Source organism: Natrix helvetica, assembly GCF_964273705.1.
Source record: "Natrix helvetica genome assembly, chromosome: 3".
In the NCBI taxonomy this organism is placed as follows: domain Eukaryota; kingdom Metazoa; phylum Chordata; class Lepidosauria; order Squamata; family Natricidae; genus Natrix; species Natrix helvetica.
The window spans coordinates 96,612,675-96,626,903 of NC_138549.1; the positions used below are offsets into that span (position 1 = coordinate 96,612,675).

Sequence of the window (14,229 nt, forward strand, 5' to 3'; positions counted from 1 at the left end):
TAAAAACCCTAAAAACATCCCCAATTAAAATACCCAAACCCAATTAAAATATATCCCCAGGAGGTAAAACTAAGAGAGTGCCAGGCCAGCTGATTGAAATAGGTGAGTCTTTAGTTTTTGACGGAAGGAACGGAGGTCGGTGGTAGTGCGAATATCAGGGGGGAGGTCATTCCAGAGGGTTGGGCCCATCACAGAGAAGGACCTACTCCTAGGTGTCGCCCGCTGGCATTGCCTAGCGGACGGCACCAGAAGGAGTCCCTCCCTGTGTGAGCGGATAGGTCGCAGGGACGTGTGTGGTAGGATGCGATCCTGCAGATAACTAGGTCCTATGCCATGGAGCGCTTTAAAGATGGTGATCAATACCTTGAAACGCACCCGAAAGGCCACAGGTAGCCAGTGAAGCTCGCGCAGGAGAGGTGTTACGTGGGAGTAACGTGTACTCCCCATGATAACCCGCGCGGCTGCGTTCTGAACTAACTGCAGTCTCCGGATGCGTCCCAAGGGAAGCCCCATGTAGAGGGCATTGCAGTAGTCCAGGCGAGACGTCACCAGCGCATGAGTGACCGTGCGCAGGGCACTCCGGTCCAGTAGGGGGCTCAATTGGCGCACCAGGCGAACCTGGTGGAATGCCCCCCTTGCCACGGCTGCCACATGGTCCTCCATTGACAGCCGGGCATCAAGGAGGATGCCCAAATTGCGCGCCCGCTCCACAGGGGACAGTTGTTCGCCCCCTATGGCCAGCGATGGTGTCAGCTGACTGAATCGAGGTGCTGGTACCCACAGCCACTCGGTCTTGGAAGGGTTGAGTTTGAGTCTGTTGTCCCCCATCCATGTCACGATGTTAAAAAGTTTGCTAGGCCTGAACTGTCTAAACTGACATTCAAGAGTTAAACTAAGAAAGCTTTATTGCGCAGGTCATAAAACAAAAAAAGGTTCTTATCTGAAAGTGATTTATTGCACACGCGTTACACATTCCAAAATTCCTCTCTTCTTTGTTCGGCAGCCAACTTTGGCAAACGTAGCTTTCATTATCAAAATGTAACCAATTAGTTATTTTCTGTTTCATTTACTTTTATTATTTTATTATTAAAGTTTGTTTATTAATTAGAATACTTTAAAGACTTATTTTTCTCAATATCTCAAAAGATATGCGGAAGGGAATCAGCCACGGTCCATTGATCTCCAACAGGGTGTTTTTCCCCTGACAACTTGGTAGCAGAGGATGGTTTTTGATGATACCGGCTGAGATGGCTACAATTTATGGCTGTATTTTCTCTTCGCGCTATCTTAAGATAACCGACTAAGCCTAATTAGCAATGTCGAAAAAAAAGAAAAAGAAAGACGGGGCGAGCACAGATGGATCAGCTTCCTCTGACAAGGAGGCTCCCTCGGACACAGAGAAGCAAGATCAAAACGTGCTTCAGGAACAACAAATTCCTTCAGGTGCTGAGCCAAATATGGGAGAAGAAGCTACAGGACGCGACATCCACGAAACGAGGTCAGTGGTTCCTCCTTCTAAAATATCTCCAGGAGATTATGAATTTTTGGGGGCCAAGCCAAAACTTCCCACTCTGCCAGAGCCACTCCATTCCCAGACCCTCGCAGATTATCAAACGATTGATGAATGGCAACTGCCGGCACAAAAAAAATCCTCCCACGCAGAAAGCAGATTTTATGAAATCCCCCCAGATGATGAGCAAGAAATGCAAAGCTATCTTGATCAAATAGAACTGTTTGAAAAATATGCTAGGGAGGCGAGAGTGTGTTTTGAAGAGATAAGGCGAAGTAGGAGAAGCTCCCCCACTCCCAAAATGTCTGAGGACGCCATCTTGTCTTCAAAACAACAGCCTAAGACACACCCCACAGAGTTCATTGGTCAATTAGAACAAAGAGACATATACACGTCACCGAGGTCACGTGGTCCCTTTGAGTCAACTGAACTTCCGCATACGTATAGAAAGGAGAGGCAGCCAAAAAGTGAAGCTGCACTGCCATCTGCTGGCGGAGAAAAATTATTACAACAAAAGATGAAGCAATTGGACCAGATCTTTAGAGATCTGTCTATGAGTTTTACAGAAGCCCAAACTTTGCCCCCAAAGGTTAAGTCTTCAACACCCCCTGGCGGTGCGGAATTCTCCCTAGATGGAAAAAGGCAAAGCCAAAGGCGAATTCGAGGAAGCCAATTTGATGTTGCCACACAAAGGCCAATGATGCAACCCCAGCATCCCCTGGTTCAACAACCAGCTTTGCAACCAGAGCAACAAATCATTCCTCAGCAGGTATTCACAGTCACCCCCTTGACTGGTGAGTCCAAATTAAAGGAGTCAGGAGAGAATTATAAAGCCTGGGTCAGTGAAATTGCGCTCTTACTTCGAAGAGAAGGCACACATTCCATGGTTTTTGATCCTCCCCGTCAACCCTGGACACCTGCAATGAGAGACCTCGGAAACAGAGCAATCACGACTTTACTCATGTCAATGGAAATTGAGATCCAAGGTATCTTTCCACCTGATGCAACTGCCCAAGAAATATGGGCTATTTTGGAAGATTGCTACAGGCCCGTTTCAATTGAATCTTCATGTTTGCTCATGTCCGAGTTCCATGGTTCGAAGTTGAAACCTGGTGAACGAATTGGTGGACATTTGACCAAACTGAAAAGAATGAGAAGTGAATTGAGACAAAATGGCCATGTAATCGATGATATCCAAATGATTAGCATCATCATTAACTCATTGAATTATGAATGGAAAGATGCTGTTGCAAAGATTAACTACGTGCCTATTGCTCAACGCACAGTTAACCACGTTTGCAGACTTTTAGTGGAAGACGAAGCTATCAGGTTAGCTACCCCACATCTGCAACGGCCTCCAGCACCAAAGGCTCCAGCCAGACGTCCCTTCCGAGGAAGAGGCTACGCTCCAAGGATGCCAAAATGCTACACCTGCAACCGTGTGGGACATGACACCCGGGATTGTCCCCAACGAGTTCCAGCTCCCGCCACGTACCAGCCCAGAGGAACAGATTCCAGAGGCAGAGGTAGAGGCGGAAGACAAGGTCGTCGTGGTCCAAGGCGTGATTCACAAGCTCCACTTGCAACACTGGCCATAACCAACGTTCCACAACCTGATCCAAAGTTCGACAGACGTCTTTTGTGGACTTTAGATAGTGGAGCAGCTGTGCACGTTACCCACAGAAGGGAACTTTTCACAGAGATGGGCGAACCAGAGCCCGAGTATCGAGAACTGTATTCCTTCACCAACCACACTTGCAAGGTTATGGGAAAAGGAACTGTTTACATTGAAGAGCTCGATACACACATCCCTGATGTTTATTACATACCTTCAGCAACCAGTAATTTGCTTAGTCAAAGTCACTTATCTAGAGAGTTAAAGTTCCAGGTTCACCACCTCGAAAAAGCAAGTTACTTAGTTAAAGATGGAGATATTGTTGCTGAAACTATGCTGATTGGTGGTGTTTATTACTTAAAGCCAAAGCCTAAAGGGCAAGCACAGGCAAGTATGCAAACTCCAAAAAGGCACAACGCAGACCCAGAGAGAGTTGTCCCAGAGAGAGAAAGCGTTACTGTGCCAAAGGCTCCTAAAGCCAACAAACAAAGAAAACAGAAACAGATTGCTCAAAGCAAGCCTGAGGGTCCTCATGAAACTGTTAATGTTGAGAATTCACTAACTGGTAAACCTTTGCATTCCAGGTGTATTCACAAGTGGCACAGAAGATTGGGGCATGCCAGTTTCCGTGTTCTTAGAAAGATGCCGGAGTTCGCAAAAGGTTTGGATCTAAAGGGGTGTAAGGTGTTTTTGGATTGTGCCGTTTGCAAAAAGGCTAAATCCAAGGCGGCTCCAATTCCAAAACACGCTACACGCCGGTCAACACGCATTTTTGATTTGGTACACACTGACATAGTGGGTCCTTTCCCACCAACACTTGGTGGCAGAAAGTATTTTTTAACAATTGTAGATAATCATTCTAGATATGGATTTGTATATCCTATGAGAGAGAAATCTGAGACCTTTCAGATCTTTAAAGACTTTGCAGCGTTTGTTTCTACACAATACCAAGTTCGCATCGCCAGAATCCAGAGTGACCGTGGTGCAGAATTCATGTCTCAGCGTTTCCAGGACTGGATGCGTAAGAATGGAATTCTTCATCAGACATCTGCTCCATATACACCGGCTCATAACGGAGTCGTAGAAAGAAGACAAGGGGTTCTACAAACCATGATGCGTTGTCTTCTAGAAGATGCCAATCTCAGTAACGCATACTGGGGTGAAGCAATCAAATATGCAAATTACATTGTCAACCGTACTTGGAGCAGTGTAATCAATCAAACTCCTTTCTACATGCTGTATGGCTACAAGCCTAATCTCAAGAACCTCCACATTTTTGGTTCATATGCTATGGTGAACACTCCCTTAAGTCAAAGAAGAAAGGGAGGTACAGTAGCAAAGAGACTAAGATTTATGGGTATTGATGATAATTCAAAATGGTACAAGTTCATTGATACTAAACATGTGATTGTCATTTCACAATCTGCTAATTTTGAGGAAGACATTGACTGGTCCAGGATTCATTCCAATGATCCTGAAGTTTATTTTCCTAGAGATGGTGTTCCAGATGCCACGCAGCCTGATGACAATTTGCAGGCAGATATTCCTTCTACCAGTTCTTCACAACCTGATGTTCCGTCTTCGCAAGCCGCGGATGCTGATGCTAGCGACGAACGTGAGGACGAGGATGATGAAGAAGAAGAAGAAGACGGGTCTGTTGCTCCTAGACGCTCCAAGAGGGCCACAAAAGGAATCCCTCCACAACGTTATTCATGGCAACTGACAAAAACACCAGTACCTTTGATTTGCAACGTTACTCTTCCTCCTGAGACATTCACACAAATCAAGCAGCTTCCTGATTCAGAACAAGACAAATGGTATGATGCAATGCAGGATGAAATGGACAGTTTAAAGAAACTTAATGTATTCACACCTGCAAAACCTCCAGCAAACAAGAAAGTCATTGGCACCCGATGGGTTTACAGAATCAAGAAGAAACCGAATGGTGAGTCTTTATACAAAGCCAGACTGGTAGCTCAGGGTTTCGCTCAACGTTATCCTGAGGACTACACAAACACTTACTCACCAACAGTCAGAACTGAAAGTGTAAAAATTGCCTTAACCACTGCAACTATTCTTGGTTTAGAAGTTTTTCAATTTGATGTGGACACAGCTTATCTACATGCAGACCTAAATGAAGAGATCTACGTGAGAAGCCCTCCAGGATTCCAAAAGCAAGAAGGGGATACCTGGTTCCTGAACAAAAGTCTTTATGGTCTGAAACAGTCAGGTTTAATGTGGTATTTATGTCTTACTGACAAACTAAATTCAATGGGCTTTATTAAGTCCGAAACTGATGAATGCGTGTTCACAAAAAGATCTAACAATGCATATGAGATAATTCTTGTTTATGTTGATGATATTGTTTATATTGGTCCAAATAAGAAAATGAGTGAGATTTTTGCCAAAAGTTTGCAGAGATACTTCACACTAAAATCTTTAGGACACATTAGCACTTATTTAGGTGTTCAAATTGAAAAGACACAGAAGGGGTTTAGTTTTTCACAAGAGGAGAAAATTGACCACATTCTACATCATTGCAACATGAAAGATGCTAGCACAACAAAGACACCCATGCAAACAGATTTTCACAACTTAACACATGAACCAAGTCCTGAGTTCGAGGATCAAACACTCTATCGTTCAGTCATTGGTTCACTATTATACATTAGTAGTTGGACCAGACCTGACATCGCACTTAGTGTTAATCTTTTATCACGACACGTAGGTAAGGCAACACAATTTCATTGGTCATGCATTAAGAAGTTGTTGAAATACCTGAAACACACTAAACACATGAAGTTATTGCTAGAACCAACACACACTGATCAACCAAAGGTGATTTGTTTTGTTGATTCCGACTGGGCGAGCGACAAGAAGTCACGCAAAAGCACTTCTGGTTACATGATGTTCCTAAATGGTTGTCCTGTTTACTGGCAAGTGAGAAAACAGAGTTTTGTTTCATGTTCATCTACTGAAGCTGAATATGCTTGTGTTTCAGATGCTTGTAATTCTCTAACGTGGTTTGATGCTTTGATCACAGATATCTGGACACGTCCGATTCGACCAATCACCGTGATGGAAGATAATGTATCTGTTGTCTATATTTCTGAGTCACATTTTACAGGTTCTAGGTCCAGACACATTGACATTCGTTATCAAAACACAAAGCAATTAGTTAAGCAAGGTTTTGTTAAATTGCAATATGTTTCTACACATGATCAGATTGCAGACATGCTTAACAAACCACTCGCCGCAAATCAACACGAGTATCTGCGAAAGAAGATGTGCCTTAATTGATGATTTGATGATGTCAGCCCAGACTAGCAAAAGAAGGGGTGTCACGATGTTAAAAAGTTTGCTAGGCCTGAACTGTCTAAACTGACATTCAAGAGTTAAACTAAGAAAGCTTTATTGCGCAGGTCATAAAACAAAAAAAGGTTCTTATCTGAAAGTGATTTATTGCGCACGCGTTACACATTCCAAAATTTCTCTCTTCTTTGTTCGGCAGCCAACTTTGGCAAACGTAGCTTTCATTATCAAAATGTAACCAATTAGTTATTTTCTGTTTCATTTACTTTTATTATTTTATTATTAAAGTTTGTTTATTAATTAGAATACTTTAAAGACTTATTTTTCTCAATATCTCAAAAGATATGCGGAAGGGAATCAGCCACGGTCCATTGATCTCCAACAGGGTGTTTTTCCCCTGACAATCCAGACCCCGACGGCTTCCAAACACCGGGACATCACTTCAACAGCCTCGTTGGGGTGGTTTGGGGTTGAAATGTACAGCTGAGTATCATCAGCATACAGGTGGTACTCAACCCCAAAACCACGGATGATCTCACCCAGTGGCTTCACATATGCGTTGAACAGGAGAGGCGAGAGGACCGACCCCTGTGGCACTCCACAAGTGAGTGGCCTCAGGGACGACCTCTGCCCCCCTGTCAACACACATTGCTTCCGGTCGGAGAGGTAGGAGCCGAACCACCGCAAAACAGTGCCTCCGACTCCCATCCCCTCCAACCGGCGCAATAGGATACCATGGTCGATGGTATCAAAAGCCGCCGAGAGGTCTAATAGGACCAGGATAGAGGAACAACCCCTATCTCTGGCCCTCCAGAGATCATCAACCAACGCGACCAAGGCTGTCTCTGTGCTGTGCCCGGGTCGGAAGCCGGACTGGCGTGGGTCTAGATAGTCGGATTCATCCAGGTGTCGTGGGAACTGCTGCGCCACCACATTCTCAACAACCTTCGCCAAGAAGGGGAGGTTGGAGACTGGACGGTAATTAGCTAGCTCCATTGGGTCGAGCGAAGGTCTCTTGAGCAAGGGTCTCACCACCGCCTCTTTCAAGGCGGTTGGTAAGTATCCCTCACCCAATAAGGCGTTCACCAGGCCCAGAAGCCAGCCTCGTGTCACCTCCCAGGCTGCCAGTACCAGCCAGGAGGGGCACGGGTCCATTGAACATGTGGTGGGCCACAGCCGTCCACGCAACCTGTCCAAATCCTCGGGGGCAACAGAGTCAAACTCCTCCCAGAATGGTCTCTCAAGACTCGCTGTTGACGGCTCGTCTGGTCCACTGACGGAGGTCCATCCGCTCCGGATCTGATCGATTTTGTCCTGGAGATATTCCCCAAACTCCTCTGCTCTTCCCTGTAAGGGTGTCTCGCGCGTCCCTTGCGATAGAAGGGAGCGGGTCACCCGAAACAGGGCGGCAGGGCAGTTATCCGCGGACGCAATAAGGGCGGCACAATATCTACGCTTGGCCGCTCTTATTGCCACAAGGTAAGTCCGCAAATAGGCTCTTATCTGTGTTCGATCAGATTCGGAGCGTGAGGACCTCCACCTGCTCTCTAGACGTCTCCTGTGGCGCTTCATCACCCTTAGCTCCTCAGTGAACCAAGGAGCCCGGGTGGGTCGATGCCGCAGGAGAGGTCGCAAAGGCGCAACCCGGTCCAAGGCCCCAGTTGTCGCCCTATTCCAGGCAGTCACTAGGTCCTCGGAGCGGGAGTGGGACAGGGCTACAGTATTGGCCCAAGCTCCGTCTGGAATCTGTCCGATTCCATCAGGTGCCTGGGGCGGTACCAGCTTGTAGAGTCTGGTTCCGCCTCCTCGCAGTGGGGGATAGCGCCAGGGAAGTCCAGCCGGAGGGATGAGTGATCTGACCATGACAGGGGCGTGATGACTAAGTCCCCTATTCCCAGATCACTCGTCCACTGTTCAGATACAAAAATGAGGTCCAGTGTGTGGCCCCCTTCGTGAGTGGGGCCCTGAACTAATTGGGTCACGTCCATGGCCGTCATGGAAGCCATGAACTCCCGAGCCACCTCGGAAGCCGCCCCCGTTGACGGCAAGTTGAAGTCCCCCATGACCAAAAGTCTGGGAGTCTCAACTGCCGTCGCTGAGATTAGCTCGAGGAGCTCGGGCAGGGCTGCTGATGCATAGCGAGGAGCCAAGTATACAATCAGCAAGCCCCACTGCCTCCCTGGGCCCCAGGTCACACCAAGGGACTCACACCCGGGTATCTGAGGGACAGTGAACTCCCTCGGCTCTAAACGTTCCCGAATAACCACCGCCACCCCACCACCCTTACCCAGGGCCTGGGGCTGATGAAATGCCCGGAAACCTGGTGGGCACATTTCCACGAGGGGTAAACCACCCTCGTGGCCCAACCAGGTCTCCGTTATCCCTGCAAGGTCTAGCTCCCCCTCTGAGATCAACTCATTAATGAGGGGGGCCTTGTTGGTAACAGACCTTGCATTGCAGAGCATCAGCCGCAGGCCCTGGCTCTGTAGTTCCTGTCCACCTAGACTGCAGGGGTTGGTACAAGCGACCGGGCGTAACCAGCAGCCACGGTCTCCCAACCGACCTTGGGATCTTATCCTGTCCTCGCATCCCCTCCTCCCCGCGGCCGTTGTAATAGGACAACCCTCTGCTCGAGTGACCTTTATTTTCCCCCCCTCCACCGCATCCCCGTCCTTCCTAGACTCACCTGTTTGTCCGGCACTGGCTCTCCTCCCGGTCTGATTAGCCCTCCCCCCCACCCTGGAACCCCCTAAAAAAGATAAAAAACATTTTACTAAAAATCCCCTTAACTTCCGGTTCCTGCACCTCTCGGGGTCCACGAACCCATCCTCGAGGCGGGCCCTTGAAAGAGCCAAGGGCCAAACCTGCGAGAGAGGGGCCTCCCGCAGGCGGAGCAAGTCTAACCTCGAATAGGTTATTATCAAAATTCCAGTGGGGGTTAGGGTGCTGTAGATGGTAAAAATAAGTCAGTATGGGGGGGGGGGGGCTAAAAGGCATTAGTCCCATAAGTCAGTGTGGGGGGGTAAGAGGCATTGTCCTGGATGATTCTTCAGTAAAGAGTAAAGAGGGGGGGGGAGCAGATGTCCAGATGATAAGATTAGACGGATATGGCGAAGATGGAAAAAATGGTAGAAAATGGTAGAAAAAATGGGTGATAGCCCCAGCTGGTAAATGGTAAGATAGTAAAATAGATGATAACCCTCCATAGTCTTAAATGGTCCTAGGTGGGCATAGGCTCAGGAACAGAGATTCAGGATCCTTGGTGGGTGGGGGGGGGGCAATCTTGGCCCAGGTATCCAGATAACCATAATCCCAGGCAGCCTTCCAGCCTCTCCATGGTCATAGGCCCAGTCCATGGCCCTAGGCCAGATCTTCCAGAGGCCTCAGATGATCCAGGCCCCCCCAGCCACCATAGCCACCATCCTATCCCACTCTGTCCTGGCGCCCACCTGAAGGGTCCAATAAACCAGGCTATCACCCAGCGCTCACCCAGGCGTTGTTCCAGGCGTTGGTCTTCCGGCGCCTTCCAACAGCGCCGGCCTCCAGGAGTCCAAGGAGCCGCCAGAGGATGACGAGAAGCCTCCGCGAAAAAGCCTCGGCAAGGCCCTTGGTAGAGGCATCTTTACCAGCAGCCGCTGCTATCTCCATTCCGCCTGGCCTCAGGTCTTCTTTCGGCCTCTCCTAGTCGGCTGCCTCGCCTCGTTGCCGGCCGCTCTGTCGCTCCACTTGTCTCCTCTGCCGGCGCGCACGCCAAAACGCCGAACGCTGTTGCGCCGCGATTCCACGCCTGCTCGCGCAAACATAATAGTCTCCCTAGAAATCAGTTGGAAAGTTTATGAATAAATAAATAAATAAACAAATAGATATTCTCCACAGCAGTACCATGCAGGCCTTAAACACCTGATTCAGATTTGAATAAGATCTAAAGAGAAATATAATCTGAACTAGAGAGAGTTGGAAATGCACCCATTAAATCCAACGTTACTATAAATGCATTATAGTAACGTTGGAGTCTGATTTAGTTTGGTACTCCATACTTAAAAGTGAGCCAAGAATTGTCATCCTGCTTGAATAAAATAATTCATGCACATGCATAATTCGCAGTCATGTATTAAGACTCTGAAATCTGATTTATATAACACAGGTTTGAGATTTCAGAAGGCATTTCAAATTATGCAGCAGTAATCCTATCAAATAATTAAAGAGGTTCACTAACTATAGTCATTTGATTCCAGACTGAAACTTTTTATGTAATGTCCTACAACTTACATTGTCAAAATCTCATCAGCATCTTTTTCTCATTTCCTGAAGGGCCAAATTATCTCAAGCCCTTTTAACAGAATAAGTCACATTTGGTAGAAGACCCTTAAAACATAAAACATATATATATTTACCTGTTAGTAATCCAAGGTGCTCATGGTATTTTTTCATTTCAGATCCAGGATGAATACTCCAGACTGTTCAGAAATGTCCCTTGCTGTTTTAGATGCTTGAGGTAAATTGATGGAAAGCCAAGATGAGCAACACTGTGGAAGGAAGCAGAAAACGAGAGGCTTTCGAAAAATTGCTATATTGTGAAAGTATGAAATGAGCTACTGAGCTGTCATCTCTCTTAAATCAATTATTTTCTCTCCGGTATAGGTATTGTACTTAAATGTGCACTCAGGCATGCTATATTGTGTACAAAAACTGCATATCTGTACAAAACAGACTGGTTTATTGTGTAACAAATAAGGTTTCTAAAGACACCCAGGACTCTTTAGGGCAAACAACTAAAGCTCGAAAGAGGGAAAAGTGAATCCAAGGTGAAAAGCTTTTTGTTGTTATTGGCAGATTGACTCTTCATTTCATATCTAATGCTTGGAAATGAAATAATTTCACTTATTATTATTTAAAGAGAATACAACCATTACAGTGTTTAATAAAGGTTTTACCTTGGTCAAAGTATCGTGCCCTGCCTTGAAAGCAACTAAGTTAATAAAATAGTGAGCAGTTCTTTAGTTCTGATCATAAGGGGAAAACATATAGCAATTTTGCTAGTTGAAAGTTTAGATGGAAGGCATCTATTAGCTCAGGAGCTCTCAGTTGTGACAATTGTAAGATGGGTGGACTTCAACTCCCATGCTGATTGAGGAATTCTAGGATTTGAAATCCACCTGTCTTAAAGCACCAAGGTTGAAAAAAACATTGTCTAACCTTGTCCTATAAAGTGGTGGTGCATACTAATCATTCACTGTCCAGATGGGAGGGGGATTCTCTGTGAGTATCCATAAAGAGCTAGGGATATAAAGGAAACCCATGTAGTTCTTTTAAAGTCAATGATCTGCTAGTGGGGGTTTCTGACATGGCATGGTCAATAGTGATACATAGCCTATCAATATTCATTATTCCCACCTCAAACGTTTTACTCAAAACAACCTATCTATAAAGAAAAGGTGGGGCTCCTTATGTTTGACAGAGATGTGTATTCAAAGAAACACTTTTCTTATGTAAGACAGCAGTAATGGGGAACCTATGGCACGCGTGCCACAGGTGGCACTGTCAGCTGGCCAGCACGCATGTGCACGCTGGCCAGCTGAGTTCACCCTTTTGTAAAGCCATTTTTCACCCTCCCCAGGCACCAGAGGCTTTATAGGAGCCTGGGGAGGGTGAAAAGAGCCTACCCTGCCCCCCCCCCCCCCGAGGCCCTCTGGAGGCTCCATGAGCTTCCCTGAAGCCTCCGGAATGCAAAAAACTGGCCCTACGGGCAAACCGGAGGTTCGGAAATGGAAGTCACTTCCAGTTTGCTCGGAGGGTCGTTTTGAGCGCTCTGAAGGCTTCAGGGAAGCCTCTTGACGGTCCCTGAAGCCTTCGGAGCGCTTAAAACGACTCTCCAAGCAAACCGGAGATGACTTCCAGTTTGCTCAGAGGGTCATTTTGAGCCCTCCAAAGGCTTCAGGGAAGCCTCTTGAAGGTCCCTGAAGCCTCCAGAGGGCTTCCGGGGGGCAGGGGAGGCTGTTTTTGCCCTCCCCGTGCTCCTATAAAGCCTCTGGAGCCTGGGTAGGGCGAAAAAAGAATGCAAAAATGGGAGGGTCGCACCTGTAGTGTGCACATGCGCACTGGGGGCACGCATTGCATTATGGGTGTGGCACGCCTGCACATGATGCCCCTGCGCTCCCCCCACTTATGGCACATGAGCCAAAAAAGGTTCGCCATTGCTGCAATATGGCCTTAAAATATACATTAGGCCAATGTCACAACATTGAGTAGTATTTGAAAGGGAAAGTTTACAAAGTAACCTTTCCTTAAAACATTGTGGAAGCCTTGTCCCATAGAAGGTTCAACATGACCCTTTGAAAGTTTCACTCAGTTGCATACAGAGATCTCAGGTGTCAAACTCGCGGTGTCACACTGCTGTCACATGATGTTTCATGATGTTTTTTTCCCTTCACAGAGCTAGGGTGGGCCTGGCCTGTGCATGACGCATCTGGCCTGTGAGCCGCCAGTTTGACACCCCTGATCTAAGTCAACCTGTTACAAACAGGAGCAAAGCCATGTAATTCGGCCTGTGTGAATTGATTTAAGTTTGCTTTAATGAATTGAATCAGATGGTGGAGACAATGTGATTTGTTTTGCTGAAATGAAGAAGGCCTCCAATTCCTTTGCCAAAGTAATGTTGGTAGTCTCGAACAACTGAATCTCATTAGGCAGGATTAATTTGATACTGCCCAAAGTATACATTGGACCTTCCCAGCCCAGATAAGCTTTAGCATATGCTAGTGGAATTTAAACTGGTCATTCCAGAGCATGGTGCCCAAGCCAAGTGCCCAAGCCAAGTGCCTTATGTAGTTACAGATGTGCATCCTTCTGACTGCAGTTCTGTATATGTTGCATGTATATGTGAAAACTGCATTGTATATAACAACATTTGCTTCCAGTAAGACCTCTTCAGGCCAGTATGATCATTGGAAGACTAATTTCAAAGAGCTTAAATGTATGTGAAACCTACAAATAAGAGACTTTCCAGAAATGCAGAATTTCTCTGGTAGGCTTCAGTGAGGAACAAATTAAGAGGACTGAATAAATGAGAGATGAACATGTATGCCTAGATGTAAGCGTAAATCTGTTTATTGGATTAAATAAATCCTTTCAGTTAAGAATATCAAAGAGAATATTGCTGTTTTCCAAATGCCAGAGCATCTATACAATAATAAATCAAATCTATGTTAACAAGAACTGGAGTGTTGTCATTGTAATTTTACCTCCTCCACTGTTCTATCTTGTAATTTCAAAGCCTCTCAAATCGCAGGGATGGTGGGGAAGGCTGGGGATATTCACAGCAAAACACTGGCGATGTCAAGGAACAACCACAGCTGGCCAAATAGATCCCCTATAACCAGTATTTGATGTAAAGAAACAAGTTACATAAAAATAGTTCTCAATCTTTTTCTAGTCCAAATCTCAGCTGAATTAGAAATGCAACTAGGCAGTGAAGTTCAAAGATGCAAGCAACAAAAGCCTTTCTTTATATGTCTTTGAGGTTGTTGTTTTTCTTTATAGAGGGACCTTGTTGTTTTTATTTCTTTTTTTAGTCCTATCCTTTGCATTTCTTTCTCTAATTCTTCACTTTCCTTCAGAAAGGCAACTCCTAGTTATGGCGGTTTAGCCTATCGTTCAAGTCACCTTGCAACCAAAGGATTATATCAGTAATGTAATATTAATGTCAAGTTATTATTGCATTACTTTAAAAACGCTCTGGACACAACGCAGCAAATTAATTATTTGCTGATCTTGCCCTCAATTCCCCCATGTA

At 46.0% G+C, this 14,229-nt stretch overlaps 1 protein-coding gene across 2 annotated transcripts in view; it reads left to right on the forward strand.

Moving 5' to 3' along the window:
* ADGRL4 (adhesion G protein-coupled receptor L4) overlaps positions 1-13,651 on the forward strand; it is a 132,096-nt gene extending 118,445 nt beyond the window's left edge. For both annotated transcript variants that reach the window (XM_081949601.1, XM_081949602.1), the window contains one exon: positions 10,874-13,651. In XM_081949601.1, the coding sequence (XP_081805727.1) occupies positions 10,874-10,936 (63 nt within the window). In that variant the 3' untranslated portion in view covers positions 10,937-13,651. The remainder of the gene's footprint in view (positions 1-10,873) is intronic.
* Positions 13,652-14,229: the final 578 nt, after the last annotated feature.